Genomic DNA, 17,011 nt, shown 5'->3' with positions numbered 1-17,011 from the left:
TTCAGATAGCTAACATTTACTGCCTAACAAACAGATTTTTAAGATCCTGCTGAGATTTGCGATTTGGAGGTCTGGACACTAGAGCTTTATATAATGCTGTTAAAAAGGTGAGATTTTCAGAGGGTCCCACAAGGATGCCAAAGACCAAAGATAACTAACCTTCTGAACAAAAACACAAGCTGGTGGGGCTTTTTATCTTCTCCCCCCAACCCTTCCTCATTACGACTGTTTTACTGGGCACTGCAGCAACAGAATTACCATTTCTTAAACCAGCAAGTGCTCTCTCTCACATTACAGGGCTTTCCACGGCACGCTATGCAGACAAAGAAGGTAGTCTCTTACGTCCATAAGAGCAGCATTGATGTAGTTGCTGCTCTCCCCGTCAATAGTAATTAAGAAAGGCAGACATCTGTCAGGTGGCAGCATATCCATGAAGCGGTTCTTGTCGTGGTTCCTTGGCAAGCAGGCAATGCTGCAGTCCTCCGCCTGCAGGCGAGGGGTCACAGAATTCAGGGTCTAAGGGAAAGAGGATGCTTGTTTTAGCACGCTGAGCTAACACACATGGGACTCAGGAGTCCCAAGATTTACTGTAAATTATTGCAATATGAGAAAACACGAGGCATTACCAAAAAAGACATTAGTAAATGCAAGCTCCTCTCTGTTTGTTGGACATTCTGGGGCTTTGCAAGGGGGGTGAAGCTGTGGGTATTAAAGGCACTCCATGTACCACTGAACACATTCCACGTCACACCATCCCTTCAGAAAGGAATAAAACAAAGAGGATCCTTTGGAGCTCTAAAAAGCTATGCCTTGAATGTGCAAATGCAAGCCAGAACTCTCTCTGGCTCCTACTCACTGATCTTTATTTCAGACAGATATTTACTGCAATTTTATTAAAAGGAGGATATTCTGTATTCAAAACAATTTTGCAAAGCATATAAACATGGGTGCTTTATTTTGTGGACAAAAAGTTAGGGACAAATTGCTACAAAAGTCATATGAAAAACCTTCTCCTTAAAATAAATTAAATATATCTAGAGGCAAAAAAAATTTGTTGTCACATCAAGAGTTAGTAGGAACTGTGAATACCTGAAACTCATCTTTGAGATGTGAAGAGTTTGTCTGAGAGTCTATTCTAATCATATCAAAATAAGCAGCTTTGAATTCACAGACAGGAATGGCAGTTTCTCCACACAGGCAAGCTTCTAGAATGGCATCATGAATAAAGATGTACTGCTCCTGTCAAATTAGGAAAAGAAACAAAAATTGCAGTCATTTAAAACCAACAGATCTTTCCTTCTTTTAGGATAAACAGGTCTACTGCACACTCTTAAACCCATTCAAAGTACTGTCCATCAATCCATTAAATAATAAGCAGTCTTGTTTTTACTGGGGTGCAGTGAACAAGGATGTTTCCTCCAGGACCAATTTAAATTCAGTAAAACTTAACAGAACAGGGATAGTAATTTATTTAAGAGATTTTCAGTTTTCTTGTAGTGCTTGTGGGTTTCTGTGCATATGCCAAAGGCTTGTTTGCTTTATCAATTTTTTTAAAATAGCTCTCAATCTTCTGATGTTAGTAGAAAGTGTAAATTGCTTCAAGCACTACTAGTGTGATTAGCAAGTATTTGGCACACTGCATTCTCCTTATGCATGTGCAAGCTACTGCATCAGTTGCCTCATATTTGGCTCTAGGCCACTAATAAATTCCAGTGTGTTCAAACAGAAGCACCATTTCTTCCCATTTTTACTAACTTGCCTTGTGAAAGCCTGAGTCCTAGATAACTGCATTACTGTTTCAGTTAGGCCTCCTGTCAATTTTTACACAAAATGCTCATTATATTTACTCACCCTGAGAGCAATAGATGCAAACCTTTTCTAGAACTGTGCCAGCCTCACGTAGGTATTGTGAATACCAACAAGGCTCTTAAGAGTACAAAATTTAACATGTGCCTGTAAAAGCAGCACATGTCCAAGGACCACAGTCATCTTCTGGCTTTACAGCCTTACCTACACAGTTATGGAGCTATTGTTGACTGTATGACCATCACAAGGACTTGATGCAATGACAGCTTTGTTTTGCTGTGCAAGCATGAACCTCTGAGAGAATGTGAGAGGTAAGAGCCAAAAGGGAGAGAAAGGAATAATAGTAGATGTGTTAATTCACATGCAAGTGCGGATTAGACTGCGAGGGTTAAAGCAGTCACACTGAAACACTCCACCCCATGCTCTTCCCAAAGGTTAATGGGCATATAGCAGGAGCAGTTGACCAGGACCATCATTCATTGATAGGTTCAACCTATTGGCATAGGTTGCAGCATGGAATAAAAACTGCACCAAATTACACTGGCATGTTTGGCTGCCATCTGCAGAGATTTCCGTGAGGTCATAGGTTAAATAACATCTCAAGTACACATCCTTATGGAGGGCAGGAGAGAGAAGTGGTGAACCATGTCAAGTAATCTGCCAAGAGAAACCAATAACCTGTGTTTCTTTGGAAGCTCAGTGGTACTCTGGTGGCAGAGTGGGAGCTTCTAGAACTTCATTCCTAAGGCAATAGTTTTATTGTGAAGCTGCTGAAGGTGTGTTGAAAGACCAAGAGTAAAAATATGGAAAAGATTCACAGCAAGGTTAATAAAGCAAACAAAAACAGAATTGAAAAGAGAGTGTGAAATGGACTTCAAGTTCACCAGTCAAGTTATAGATAAAGTGACTGAAGATTGTCTAAAACAAGTGTCAGCCTGCTGAAATTCCACCTTTGAGATCCTGGGATTGCTAATATCAGAGCTGGGAAGAGATATCCCAGACAAGCCTAAGGTAAGGTCTTCCCTGAAAAAAATCTTTCTTTCCTTTTGTTACCTAGTTGGGAGGGCACTTGTTTCTGTGAAGACTACAAGAGTTGGCAGATTTGTTGCACCACCCTGGTTCTGGGTGCTTTTACACTCAGCAATTGTCCCCAGTGGAGGCACCCCCTTGGCAGGGCTACCACCTGCTCACTTTGCAGAGTCACAGTGAAATCCTGACCTAGAATGTTTCAAAAAGCATCAGGTGCTTCAAAGGCAAACTGCTGTACCTCAGTTTGTACCATGTTGATGCGCCGGGACCGCAAAGCTTTGACACAGTTGTAGATATCTACAACCCCTTCTCTTTCTGCCATATCCAACATGATATCAATCACAATATAACAGCCTGTCCGTCCAGCACCAGCACTGAAAAGAATCAGTAAATACTGTTAAGAATAGCCCCAGAAAAACATCCACAAACTTCATAATCATTATTGAGAAAATTATTATAAAATCATTCTGTGTTTTATCACAACCACTATCTAATTTCTATCTTCTCTCCTTCTCATCATAATGTCCTTTAAATCTTTTGATGTGTTCAAGACAAATTTTTTCTATCACATTTGATTCACTAAGTAACAGCAAAAAAAAGTTTATTCCTTTTATCACCCAGATCAAGAATTAAATTTAAAAAGTTAGTTTAACTGAAATCTAAAGATTGATTAAACTTATGCACTTCATAATATTATTGTTTTTCTTTAATAAGACTAAGAATGATTTTTAAACAATCTATTACCATAAGAAACTCAAATGTATGTTTTACCAGGCAAGTTCCAAGCTTGTTCAGACAGCACATTAAACAATATCCAGAAGATTCACTTGTGATTTATTTTGGCTTTACATAAAGCTATGGACTATTTTTGCACAGTGAATTATTGTAATCTGTAAAAAGGCTGAGTAACTTTATCTACAAAATGTAATTAAACATTTGACTAAAATACTTAGGTAAATCAAACGTGTAGAAAGCAAATTCTATTTGTCAAAGGATGGTGTCCCAACAACATAACCTTGCAAAATCTGCACAGGAGAAACCTTCTGTATTTGTTGCCACTAACCTCATTCCATCTTTCTTCATCTACTCCCTTACTTTGCTTTAAATTAATAATCTGTTCAGAAATTATATGCAACACCAAGCTATCAAAGCAGATGTATCTGCACTCATTCTCAAATGCTATCACAAAATTGTTGAAGGCTACCTAAAATGATTGCCTGAAGTATTGTGATTTATCTGGTGCAGCTGTTGTGGGAAAAAGAAAATCTCAGAATATTCTATTTAAGAAAAGAATCTGGTTATTTTCGAACATTGCTGTAGACAGCCAAGTCCTACTGCAGTGTGAATTAGGCAATTCAAAAAGGGAAGAATGAAAACAGAGCACTTCAAAATGATGGATGCTTCAGAAGAGACTGCTGTAAATAACCATATAAACAGTTGTGAAAAATACAAATCTACGCCTTTGGCACATACCTGCAATGGACAACAATAGGCCCTGCACTAGGAGGGTTAGATAATTTGACTCTTCGTATAAAGGAAAGTAGTCCTGTGGCATTGTAAGGAACTCCATGATCTGGCCAGCCAGTGAAATGAAACTGTTTAACTTCACGGATTTCATTGTAGCCCCTCTGTAAAAGGCAAAAAAAAAGGTTATGAAATTCAAAGTATTTCATGGACTAGATATTATCTGGCTCAAATAATTATCACACATATTGGTAGAATCTACATGCAGTTTTCATAATTTCATCAATTATTTAAAGCAACAATTGATAGGAAGATTAGAGATGTCATTGGGTTATTTTAATTTTGAAGTTTGTAATTTTTACTTTAGATATTAGGTATGCTAGTTTTGCTGCAGTGAAGATTTCTTTTTTAATAGACTTTGATGCATTTCACATTGATTTTCAGAAGTTTTGCTAACTAGGGCAAGGGCCTGCTACATTTAAAGGCAAATATGATTTAGCATAAGACCACAACTGTATCGCAGAAAGTATTCACAGAATTTGTCCTTTGATTGAGATTGACTCAGCAGCGGTCAGAACAGAGGGCTAAGGGATGAACAGCAGGCATGACTCATAATCTGGTACTTGAGTTTAGCTCAGAAGTGTGACTGTGGAGAAGAGGTGACTTTCAGAGGAGAATGGCAGCAGCTGACATTTCTGGGGAAATTCAAAATCCCACAGTGAGATGCATGCCTGGGCAGCGCTGATGCAATGCACAACTCCCATGGTAAGGTAAGGCTGCCTATATTGTGGCCCAGCTAAGAAGCCAGAAGGATTTGGTATTCCACAGAAACATCAGCATAGCCTCTTTCATCCTCCTTGCTACCAGGAAACAGTATTTCGCTAAGCCCTTTCAAAATGCGCTCACCCTTCCCAGAGTGAAGGTCCTGACGACGTATTCCGCGAGGGGCTCCACCTCTACGCAAGTCACTTTGAAGTCCCCATAAACTTCAGTGTCGTCAGGCCAGTACTTGTAACACTTGACCTAAATAAAAAATGGGTACGATTTTACACCAAGGGAAAAGAAAAGCTTGAGGATACTGTACTGCATGTACTGCATTACATCACATTTATTTCCAAAATGACTGTGCATTCATGTGGCTTGTCATGGCTAGTGGCTGTTATGTCAAGTTAAGCATTAGCTACAAGGAGTTTCCACTGCTTTACACAGCTGCATTCAGGTGCCAAATTCAGTTCTAAATGAGCATTTGTATTTTCTTTAGTGCTGAGCTGTGGAATATATTTCCACTTATGATAAATTGTGATGCATTTTGTACCCATAATCAAACTGTTGCAAGTAATCCCAGATACCTTATAGACTTCCCTGAGGCCTGTATTACTGCTAAACTGTAAATAATTTGCTGGTTTCTAGCCACTGATATAGGAGCACATTTCCTCTACTACTCTTCTCATTTGAGTGACACTATACAAATCAATTATGCTGAAATATAAATTTTGGATTCAGACAATTTTCCACTACGCATGAAAGCAACACAGCATCAGTTTTTAGAAGTTGCTTTTAGACAATATCATAACTGCAACATTGCCAGGACTCCTTCCCCTTGGCCCCTCAGGATGCACAGCTGCCCTTCTCCAGACCCTTTACATTCTGCCCATAGTATGCCTTGTCAGCAGTTTTTTTCTTTACACTTGCAGCATTAAAAGAAAAACAAATCCAAAAACTTACTCTTCCAACTTCAACTAAATTTGTGACCATCACAACACAAGCTGACTGCTCCTGCCATATCATTCTCCAAAAGTCATAAACAGTCTCATGAACTGGACCTGTAAGAAAAAAATTCAGGTAATATTCTGTAAAAAAATAACAGTCAAAGTGAATGCTAAGAATAAAATCCAGTGTGTTTCAGAGCTGATGCATGTGAGCACATTTGCTCAGAGAAGAAAATTTTGTGAAACCACATCATCCTGCCATTGCGCTGATTTCCAGATTATACTGTTACTTCTAACCAGTGCTGGATATTCTCAATTTAACTGAATTACCACTTGAAAGGAAATAATGACAGGTGTTTCATGTAGCAAAATGACAGAAGTTTCTTGAGAACTACAAGGACACAGCAATGTGTGACTTCATCTATAGTTACACCTCTAGTTTTTTTTTACATTTGTTAAATATATTGTGTTGAGAATGAGTTTCTTCAGGTGCTCACCAAGGAGATGCCCATGCCAGAGTGAAGTATCAGGCAGGAGCGTGCCGGTACAGATACTCTGCACTTGCTATCCACTTCCTGGCAAGCACGGATGCACAACAAGGCACTGAGCCAGACACTTCCCCCTGAAGTGTATTTAAACCAACTTAAGTACTTTTCTGTGAGGCAATGAGAAGCACATGTTTAAGTTTTGCTTCTTGCTCTGCTGCAGAGACATGTTCAGTTGAGTGACAGAGGCATTTACCCTGTTAAAATAGTCTCCAAAACAGCTCCTTTACCACCATCCAGCAATGCTGTACATATTACTGTATACAACAGACATAGAATCACAGAATTATCTGGAAAAGACCTTTAACATCATCAAGTCCAACTATAAACCTAACGTTGCCAAGCACACCACTAACCTTAAGTACCACATTTGAAGACTCAAAACACATTCTTTCATATGCTAGATCAAAGGCTGCACACAAAAGCAGCAATAAATTTTTCTCTCCTTTACACACTATTAGGTGCAATGATTTTCATAGTAAAACAGAAGTAAAATACAAATGTAGACTTAATGCCATGTAGAGACCTATTTAGGCAGCACTTACACAAAAATAAAAACCAAATGTGGTCAGAACTCTAAGCATCCTGCTTTAAAATAAGTTTTTACTTTGACTTTCTTGTGTGCACCTAGAATCAACTGAGGGACAAATAATAGGATATTTCCAGGCAGCTATCTGATTATGCTGACAGATCAAATAATGGCACAACTAAATCTAATTATTTTTACTTTAAATCATAGCCTCTGATATTTCAGTGCAATCTTAGATTAATCTATTTGGTTTTACTCATTGTGAGGTGTTCTATCAGAAAAACAAACCAAAAAATATGAATTTTTTTTTTCTCTAGCAATTCTTTTTATTAGTAGGGTGTTATATGATAAAGATTTGCCATACTCCTTTGTACGAAGAGTCTGTATCCTCTGGCATTACTTTACCCAGATTTTCTGAAAGAGTTTAATTTATCATTACTATCTTCACTGCATCCTGGACCAAGTTGTAGACAGCAAAATAAAACATAATATGGAAGGAAAAATGCCTCAAGGCAGGTTGAAACTGTTCTCTGCTCATGTCTCTTTTCCCTATTCATCTTCATAATTGGAAATCATGGTAGTAGGTTCTGACTTTATCAGCTGAATTTATCACTGACAGATTTGCTCAATAGCTAATTAACATGATACATTAGTGCAATTTTTGAATTTATTCACATTCCACCCAAACATACTATGTTAATTTACCATAACACAAGATGACAACTCATAATACTGGGTATGCTTTACTTTCTTCTACTTCTTTTTTACCAAAACACTGTGGAACTCTACAGAGAACAATTGTTTGATTTGATTAAAGCTGGCAGATCCTTACCTTGGGTTGCAATGTAGTGACTTGGTCTCTGATATCCCTAAAACAGCAATATAAGTTGGTTTGAGTACCATATTAGTAACAAAGAGTGGAAAATAAAAGCATAAGGATACTACAGAATCCTTATATCTAGACAACATTTTCAGAACAAACCAATATTTAAGAGCAGCATGAAGCTCAAAACCTAAAAAACCAGTTAATATTGAAAAGGTTTGAATGACAACAGATAAAATGAAAATAAGAACATCTGACTTGAACAGACATTGTAGTGTACCAGGAAGGAATACTCTAGACTGGTCCCTTGCACCCAAAAATGAGTCTTCTATTGACATTATTTCCCTAGCTGTATATATTTGGGCTTTTATTTAAAATTTAATAAAAATTCTCTGCCACCACATTATCTCACAGCTGATCTGTGCTCCCAGCTTAGCCAATATGAAAAAATACACACCTTTTGTATTCTTATAAACAGAGAATCACTGTAAGGCACAAAGAGGGATGTGCTTCAGCCCTAACTAAAGGGGACAAACACATTGGTGTGTGCACAGAATCAACGTCCTACTGCAGTGAAATCTGCTCGACTGTACAAAGTGTGCATCAGTTACAGTGGGCATGATACACACAAGTATATACACAGTCTTAAACACACACACACATATATATTTATATATAGGTAAATAGATAATCCTACACAGGTAGGCCTTTCCAGATAGCTGGATCTACAGCAATGCTAGCAGCACTAATTGTCCACATAAAAACTACAAGATAAAGATCTGTTGCTCTTGAGGAAATAATTCGGAGTATATTTTGACCAGTGCCAGCAATTTAGCTACAAAGAGGAAGGAAAGTTTAGTGTTGCTGGTGAGAAGACAATACTGAATTTCACAATGTGGCAATGTTCATAACTCCAGTTATTCTCCAGGTTAAGTTTTATTAGGCCACTTGCTGGAAGTACTGCATTACAGGGAGTACAGGCCCTCTGATTCCTGGTATTCACAAGATGCTACTAAAGTGAAGGATTTCAGTGTACACAAGGAGTTTATATTCTTTTCCACAGACTGCTTCATTATCCTGTCTAGAGTGAGAGCACCTTCCTCTGGGGCTTCTAAAAAAACATTTGAATATCTTATTCTTGGCTTTACAGGAGACCGAAATTGCATCAAATGACAAAAGAATTTCTCCTGAAGTCCTTAATATGAAGTCACATCTTAAAATTATGGAAGTAGAACCTGTGCTACACAGGTTTACACTTAGTAATGGTTTTGAGAAGAAGATGAAAGTGTCACTTAAAAATTGTAAAATGCCAATTTTAACTTATAACTTTCTTGCCTACTTCTAATGAGATTCAATTCACTCCTAAATAAGAAAATCAATATCCTCAGGGAATTATTAAAAATCTGTGAGTTTTCTTGTTTCAGGCCCCAGGCAAAATATCACAGGCCTACCATTTCACAGAGATTGCCATGTTAAAATATCCAAATAAAAAAGACAGAAATATATCTGGAGCTAAATCTTTATATCCTGGAAAGTCAAAAGGGTCTTAAATAACTTATCAACTAAAAGTGGTCAAGAAAAACTACTAAGGTGCAATTATAAAGAAAAGCAATCAAAGCCATGGATTTCAAAAACACTTGTCATAGCTATTTCACTACCTTCCAAATGGCTTTGGAATTGATTTGAATATAACAACTTGTTTATTCCTAAGGTGTTAATTACAGAAAAGCAATATTGTGTTAGTCAAATTGCCTGGCAAAATTTGGATCAGTTTTTAAAGTTTATAAACTAATTTGTATTCTGATTCAAGTATGGAATTTCAAATTTTAGAGATTTTTTGCAGAAGTGAGGAAATTTCCGTGTTAAAAAATATATATATATGTATGTGTGTGTGTGTGTGTGTTTGTGTATATACTTTGTAATACCTAAATTAGCACCTAAAGCAAATTTTAGCTAAATATTGCTTGTCTAAAACATTGTTAAAAACAAACAAACAAACAAAAAACCCCCACAACCTACATATGTCATTACCCCTCCTTTTTTTACTAAACACATATTGTGACTATTCCACAGGTATATTTTAAAGCAACTAGAGTGCAGCCTACTATCTAGCTTCTTACACACACATGGGAAGGGGAAAAGAAAAGCTAGTGGCCAAAATGACCACTAAAAAATGGGAATAGCAAATTCTCTTTAACAGATAGGTTCATCTGAGTTACCTAACATCCAATAATATTCAGGGCTAAGCTAAAAGGCTAAATTATCTTTTCAAAACAGGTACAAAAAATATTCAGACAGAAAATAAAATTTTTAAAGGAACAGATGAGATAAATTAGATGAGGCATGCATAGTTATCAACTGATAAAAATAGAAGAAGAAAGTAATTAATAACAATATCTATATTAAATATTTACAATAGTATGCTGTTATTCACATATAGTGGTACTTACATCCCTGTACAGCCAAATCTACAGCCCAAACCAAAGTCAGATGTGAAAGAAAGCACAACAATGTCAGTGAGTACTAGGACGTAGAACAAGGAAAGTGTACATTTGTTCTTAATAAAAGAAAGCTTTCAATAATTTTGTAGCATAACATGCAATAATTTCACATAGAGAAGCTGGCAAATTGAGAGGGAGAAAGCTGTGCATTCCACTCACATCTATGTAGTTGGCATTAATGTAATCTGAAGATGGATCATCTTCAACAGGTTGCAAAATCACCCTGGAGTGGTCATCTGCAAAAACCAAGTGGTTACATAGCCTTTTTGAAGTGTGATTTTTAAGTAAGATATTAACGGTAAGTCATCCAGAAAACCAAAATCAGCTGGCATAAGCACCTCACAATTTACAATCCTTAAATACAAATTGTTTACACAGAAACACAAAGAACCATTTTGTCTGAGGGCTGCAATTACTTCAAAAAACCTTCACTACATTTCATTAAGTGCAGCTGAAAGGTATTGGCACTGTCACAAGTGGTTAAAAAGACACAAAGAAACCAGGTTACTTGCTCAAAGTCCCTTTCAACATCAGCTCCACTGCTGGTAATCTAGAAAACCAAAAATGCTGATTACTGTTTCCTCACTTCCAACCCAAGCCTGCTCAAGTTCATATTGAGACATTAATGAAATCAAGACAAAGGAGTTAGCAATGCACTTGGGATTCGATGAAGAGGTAACTCTGCCCATTCAGGGACTTCCCAGGCACGGTGATTCCTGCGTGTTCCATTGCATGGGTAAAACAATACAAATTGCAAACAAACAGAATTGACACCCAAATGAGTGCCAGCATGTTGCTGATATATGCTTACCACAGCTTGCACAACAGAGATGCAAATGCGAAATTCAGCCTGAGTTAATAAAGGAAGAAAGTTGAACTGTGAAGAACAATAAAAACAACAAAAAAGAAAAAGCTGAGAAAGGCACTGTTCTGCTTCTCCACTGCAGGTATTAAGCAGCTGTGCCACTGGAGACTTGCAAAGGAAGAGAGAGCATGGCCCGAGTAACACACGAGTAGAGCTATCGCTCAAAGCGAGGACACCGATACTCACATGCTATAATGTTTCCATAGCGGTTCTTTGTTCTGTTTTGATCCTTCTTAGCGACATCCCAAGAAGCTGACTGCCCCTCAAAGAAACTCTATAAATAAAAATGTTCCGAAAGAAAACATTCTGACCATTAATTTATCTCCAAAAATAACAGTTTAAAAGAACTGCCCCACCATAAAGTAAGTTCAGCTTTGCTCGCCTGCCCTGGTCACCCAGGCAGTGCCATGGTACAGAAATCTCTAGAGAAGAAGGAGCCTCTGTCCCTCTGACTGCTACCGGTTAGCGGGCAACTCACTGAGGAACTCCACAGCGATTTCAAATCCTGTAATTGCTGGAAGGCTAAACTTGCTTATACATCCTTGCTATGGAGGAATGACAGTAAACTGAGAAAGGACAGAGATACTGATCACTCTTCTTACAAGACGGTGTAATATAGGCCCTGTTTACTACAGCATTACATTGCTTTCCACATTACTTAGTGAAACACCTTTCCTTCCTACAGAGACATCAGGAACTCTCCTCTGCCAATGTTCATTGTTCTTTTTGCCTTTCCTCATATCCCTACCTCTAGTCACTAGCAAAATTGTTCTACATATTTGAACTCTTAAGATTTTGATCTCTCAGTATTGATAGAAGCAGTTTTTATTTCTCCTTGGCTTTCTCTTCATTGCCCGTAGACATTTTACTGCTGTCGTAGATCTATGCTACTCCTTCCTTCCAGATGATCTCTTATCCTGGGTAAGTTATCTCCAGAAAATCCACAGTAGCCATGGAATCAGAACTTTAATGCACAGTGAGAAGCCCAAAGCAGGGAATAGATGTCATGGATAGAGATAGAAGAAGTAGCAAGCAGGAAAACACCTGATACAGCATCAGGGACCACCCTCCCCCCAAGTAGTGGCTGACACTTGGTCTTAGCCTTGAAGATAGGCAGAGCATAACAGAGCATGTTTAAGTAAAAGAGAGGAAAAGAGCATAATATTCTTTTAAAAACCACACATTTATTTATTCCAGTTCTTATGTTTACAGTAGAGACAGCTGCAGAAAGGAGAGAAGGTTGAAAACTGTGTCAGAAGAGATTGCTTACTCAGAGAAAACTTATTGTAAACCTAGCTGTATTGTGAGCAACCTTGGCAGTCCCATTCCCATCTTTACTGTGTGTCCTGCCTCATATTCTATTCCCTAAGAATCACAACAGATTCAGAGATCAGAAGCCAAATGAATCTATACTCATCTTCTACCTCCAGGGCTGGGAATTTCTTTCTTCCATTTTAACATTAAAGTTGTAAGTAGACGTGCCCAGGCAGGTTTAATTAGAACTTCAAGACGTTACTACCCTTATTATCTCTTTACTGCTTCTCAACTGGAGCTATGTCCCAGTATTGCCCTACTGAGATGCTAAAATAAATCAGGAGAGTGCTTCCAGTCAATGTTTCTTGGAAAACCAGGCAGGTTAAATTCTTTTTTTTAACCTAATCCAGGAGATCTGCACTAAAAATAGCTCACAAAACTAATTACAGCATTTCCACTAAAGAGCAGCAACAAAAGAGTGGCAACTTCTTACAATATGTCAAAAAGATTCTTTTTATACCCTAGGGAACACACAGGGATTTTCTACCAGGCAGCTGTAAAGGCCCAAACCATTGGACTCCATTTACTATTTCACTTTTGGGTTACATATATAAGAATCTTAAGCCTGTTAATCTGTTTTTCACTTAAACCCATGACATTTAGTTCCATCCTTCTGCAATACAATGCAAACAAAAGGCTGCCCATTTCAAAGGGATTTTTCCTAGCAAAGCCCCACCGCTGGAGATCTCACCTCATACTCCTCTTTAAATCCATAGCTGTCAGAGGTCTTCATTAGGTTAATATGCTGCAGAAGATCAGCCACCCTGATGGCAGGGTGCAGCTGCCCAGTCTGGTATGGGGATTCTGTGCCTTCGCAGAGATAACGAGGGACATCCAGGAGTCGGCTGGACTCAGCTGTTGCACTGTGATTTTCATCTGTATTCACAAGAAACCAGTGCATTATGTACCCACAGAGCAGTAAAACCTGCTGCTAAACATATCAACATCTATTTTGAACGTCTTCCTTCAAAAACATCTCTAATTTCTGAGGAGGTAAGGCACGTACTCTCCAGCACATAAATACTGTGAAGTACATAAAAGAATTTAACAGCAAACACATACAAACACATATAAAAATCTGCAGTCCTTCATCCAGTAATAAAGATGTCTGAGGGGCATTTTATTTGACACTACAAAACTTTATGACATTAATGTACTTGGAAATTCCAGACTCTATCTACCAAAGTAACATTTTAAGGGCTAATACGTATCAATAGCAATATTATACCTTAAACAATAAATTAGAATAATTTCATAGTGGTATCAGCACATAATTTGTCTAAAGTCAACAAAAAGTGACTTGAAAACCCAGTAAAAAAGAGAAGCAATTATGCCACCATTTCAGAACACCACCTCCACTTAAGAAGATGAATCAGCATGACAGAGTGGTCATTTTAAGGCAGGTCTTTTAGTAGACAAATGAAACTTGAGTTGAGTGTGCTGTTTTAGTCACAACTCTTTGCCCTGTATAAGCAAAGAAGTTTCTTATAGCACTCTCTGTGCTACAAGAATTCTCATATCAAAACCATGTGTCAAAGCTGCATGAGGTCAGCTGCATATATCGTCAATCCCTTCTGAGAAATAGTAATTTTATTCAAATTAGAAATTATCAGATCAAATGAATTTACAGAGGAAGAAGAATTCTAATCTAAGTAGCTACTGAAATGAGAAGTGGGTAGTCAACCCCTCCTAAACTTCTTTGAAATCAGTTTACCACTTTCCTGGCAAAGGATCTAGATTAGGAGGCAAAACTCTAGAAAAAAAATTGACTCCCCAAGGGTTGGATTTTGTACAATTACACCAAAATGTAAACACTATTAATGTCTTCTGGAATTAAATCTCCTGAGAAACATGACTCTTTGAACTGTCACCTGAGTTGTTAATTTCTGTACCTAATTTATGCCTCACTAATCTGCCTAACAAGGTGAGTGACATGCAGCAGTCACTTTTTATTGTTGTGTTACCCATACCAAATCACACACATTTCAAACCACCTCAGGATTTGTAGTTCTCCCCATTGCTCATAGAATACTTACCAGTAATAGGCACTTTAACCCGTTGAAGCAGCAAAAAACAATGAGTGAACAGAACATGAGAAATTTATTTCAGGACTATATTAGAAAATGGCTAAAAGACAGTGACATTCAAAGTTGTTAAATCTTCACAATAGGTAACAATGAAATCCGTTTAAAAAATGTAAGGGCCATATTATTTTACTATCAGTGTGATAATAGGGACTTGGGAAAAGCAAAATTGTCATACCAACTTGGTGCTAATGTACACAGAATGGAGAGCAGCATTAATAACTTATACATGAAGAAAAAGAAAACTAGTATAGCTAGAAAGTAATAAGAGTTCCATATAAAAACTCCCATTTTCTATGATTTAGAACCCATAAAATATTCCTCTTCTCTAAATAAGGCAGAAGAAAACTGTTTTGTCATGCTGGGCTGAGCAAAGGCTCTATTAAAAATGGAGTAGGCCAAATGATGCAGTTCCAAAGGAACAAGGTTACAGATATCCAGTTTTACTACATGGTGTACCCAAAAACTTGTACATTTCTTGCCACTATTTCAGTCCACTCTATGAAAATTAGTACCTCTTCCAACTATCAATGGTTTGCTTATACGAGGAAATTATCATGCCCAGAATATCATTACCAGTAGATGAAAAAGCAGACAGGAACTATTAAGCTGTCCTTCAGTTAGTTCCTTGCTCTCAGTATTCACAGCTGTCTGTGACTATGTCTGCCACAGCAGAAAATACCATGACAGTATGGCACTGAAGGTACCATGAGCACTTCACAAGCACAGGAGCAGATTTACAAAGTTATCTTGATTATTTGGGAGACAATGTGAAAATCAACAAAGTGAATTGAATGGTGAATGCAACAATAGCGTGTATTGGAAAGGGAAGTCAAATATATAACTACAAAATGGAGTAATGGACTGAAAAATTATAACTGTGAATTTAACAGGTAGCTCAATGCAACATGAACACAATAAAAAGGAGAAAATACAGTTCAGTTAACAGAAACAGTAAAAGTGGGGCATGGGGGTACCTATTCCACTCAGCTCAGCATTAAGGTTTCTTCCAAGAATGCTACCTGATTTGGGGCACCGCAATTTAAAATTCACCTATGAGTTGGAAAGCTGGAAAGCATTCAGAGGAAAATAATGACAACAAATTTAGAAAACGTCACCTACAAGTTGATGAGTGAAAGAACTGGGTTAAACTCAACTAAAAGAGAAATAATTGAGGACACGGGCCTTTCAATGTGAAAAAGTTGGTTTTGAAAGGACAGAAATGTGCCAGTTTTCCATATTTTCTATGAGTCTCTCAAAAGGAAATGGCTAAATCCACAGCAATGAAAATTTAGTCTAGATTAGCCCAATTAGGAAAAACTAGGGGTGAGCATTATTAATATTTAGTAGTAATACCCAGTTAGTAGTAATTAATACTCAGAAAATTGGCGTTTGGGTCCCAAATATTACTAATATAAATCAGAATTTATTCTTACTAAGGAGGACTGAGTCACTGGAACATTGTACTGTAAGAGCAAAATTCTGTTTGCTACAAATATTTGAAACATAATGAGACAATTTCCAGAAAGAATCTGCATTATATGTATAATATCCCTTCTCAAAACAGAGAAGGGATTTCCTTGCCCCCAGGTCCCTTTAAGATTTACTTCTAGGAATCTAATTTTCAACATGTCTATATTCACATCTACTTTCTGATTTTTGTCTTTTATTCTAAAATAACCGCAGCAACTGACTGAAACTCAATACTGCACATTGAGTTTATCCAACCAAGAACTTCGGTACAAAGTGTACTTTTATCTTTTTATTTTAAAGGAAAAAAATCTCTAAATCCTGCATTCAGTGTTATACGCAGCATAGACATATTCAGCCTGTCCAATTCAATGTGTGTTCTTTTTTTAAAGTAAGTAAAAAGCTGAAAAATTTACTAGCTAATACTAATTGAATTATGTAATTAATATAGGCATAGAAAAGTACCTCTTCAGAACATGCAAAGAAAGTTGTTGTTTTCTCTTAGATATTCTGAAAGTTTTTCTGTTTTCTGTTTTTCTTTTCATTCTTGTTACTTAAAAAATTGAACTTTGGGAGCCAAAAAATGTTATTGTGGACCTGAATTTTGTTTTTAAAGATCTCTTATTAGAGTTCTAGTCTCACATGTCAGTTTATTGGAATTCATTTTCAAAGCTCTGGGGAGAAAAATTTTAGTGTTTTCCATTTACATATTTCCTCATGTACTCTTCAATTAGCAGTGACTAGGAATAACTTCTTAATGAGGACATAAAATAATTTTTATTCTAAAATTGTCGTCAGTCTAAATCTGAATTGATGAACTGAGTGCTAAATTATTTTCTGGCAACAGCATAGTTTTACATAAAACAAGCTGT

The 17,011-nt window shown here is 37.2% G+C and overlaps 1 protein-coding gene across 4 annotated transcripts in view; it reads right to left on the bottom strand.

Annotated features, from left to right (window-relative positions):
- PTPRK (protein tyrosine phosphatase receptor type K) overlaps positions 1-17,011 on the bottom strand; it is a 304,874-nt gene that overhangs the window by 10,415 nt on the left and 277,448 nt on the right. For 3 of the 4 annotated variants that reach the window (XM_030944647.1, XM_030944648.1, XM_030944649.1), the window contains 10 exons: positions 13,277-13,461; positions 11,458-11,545; positions 10,566-10,642; positions 7,915-7,951; positions 6,025-6,122; positions 5,206-5,322; positions 4,309-4,463; positions 3,074-3,209; positions 1,090-1,239; positions 343-516 (listed from right to left, as the gene is read on the bottom strand). In XM_030944647.1, the coding sequence (XP_030800507.1) occupies positions 343-516; positions 1,090-1,239; positions 3,074-3,209; positions 4,309-4,463; positions 5,206-5,322; positions 6,025-6,122; positions 7,915-7,951; positions 10,566-10,642; positions 11,458-11,545; positions 13,277-13,461 (1,217 nt within the window). Of the gene's footprint in view, positions 1-342; positions 517-1,089; positions 1,240-3,073; positions 3,210-4,308; positions 4,464-5,205; positions 5,323-6,024; positions 6,123-7,914; positions 7,952-10,355; positions 10,374-10,565; positions 10,643-11,457; positions 11,546-13,276; positions 13,462-17,011 lie in introns of all 4 variants that reach the window. The other variant, XM_030944646.1, reaches the window with a different exon arrangement.

The sequence above is a fragment of the Camarhynchus parvulus genome, chromosome 3 (assembly GCF_901933205.1).
Source record: "Camarhynchus parvulus chromosome 3, STF_HiC, whole genome shotgun sequence".
NCBI lineage: Eukaryota > Metazoa > Chordata > Aves > Passeriformes > Thraupidae > Camarhynchus > Camarhynchus parvulus.
The sequence above is the reverse complement of the archived record's forward strand: the minus strand, read 5'-3'. Positions and strand labels throughout refer to the sequence as shown.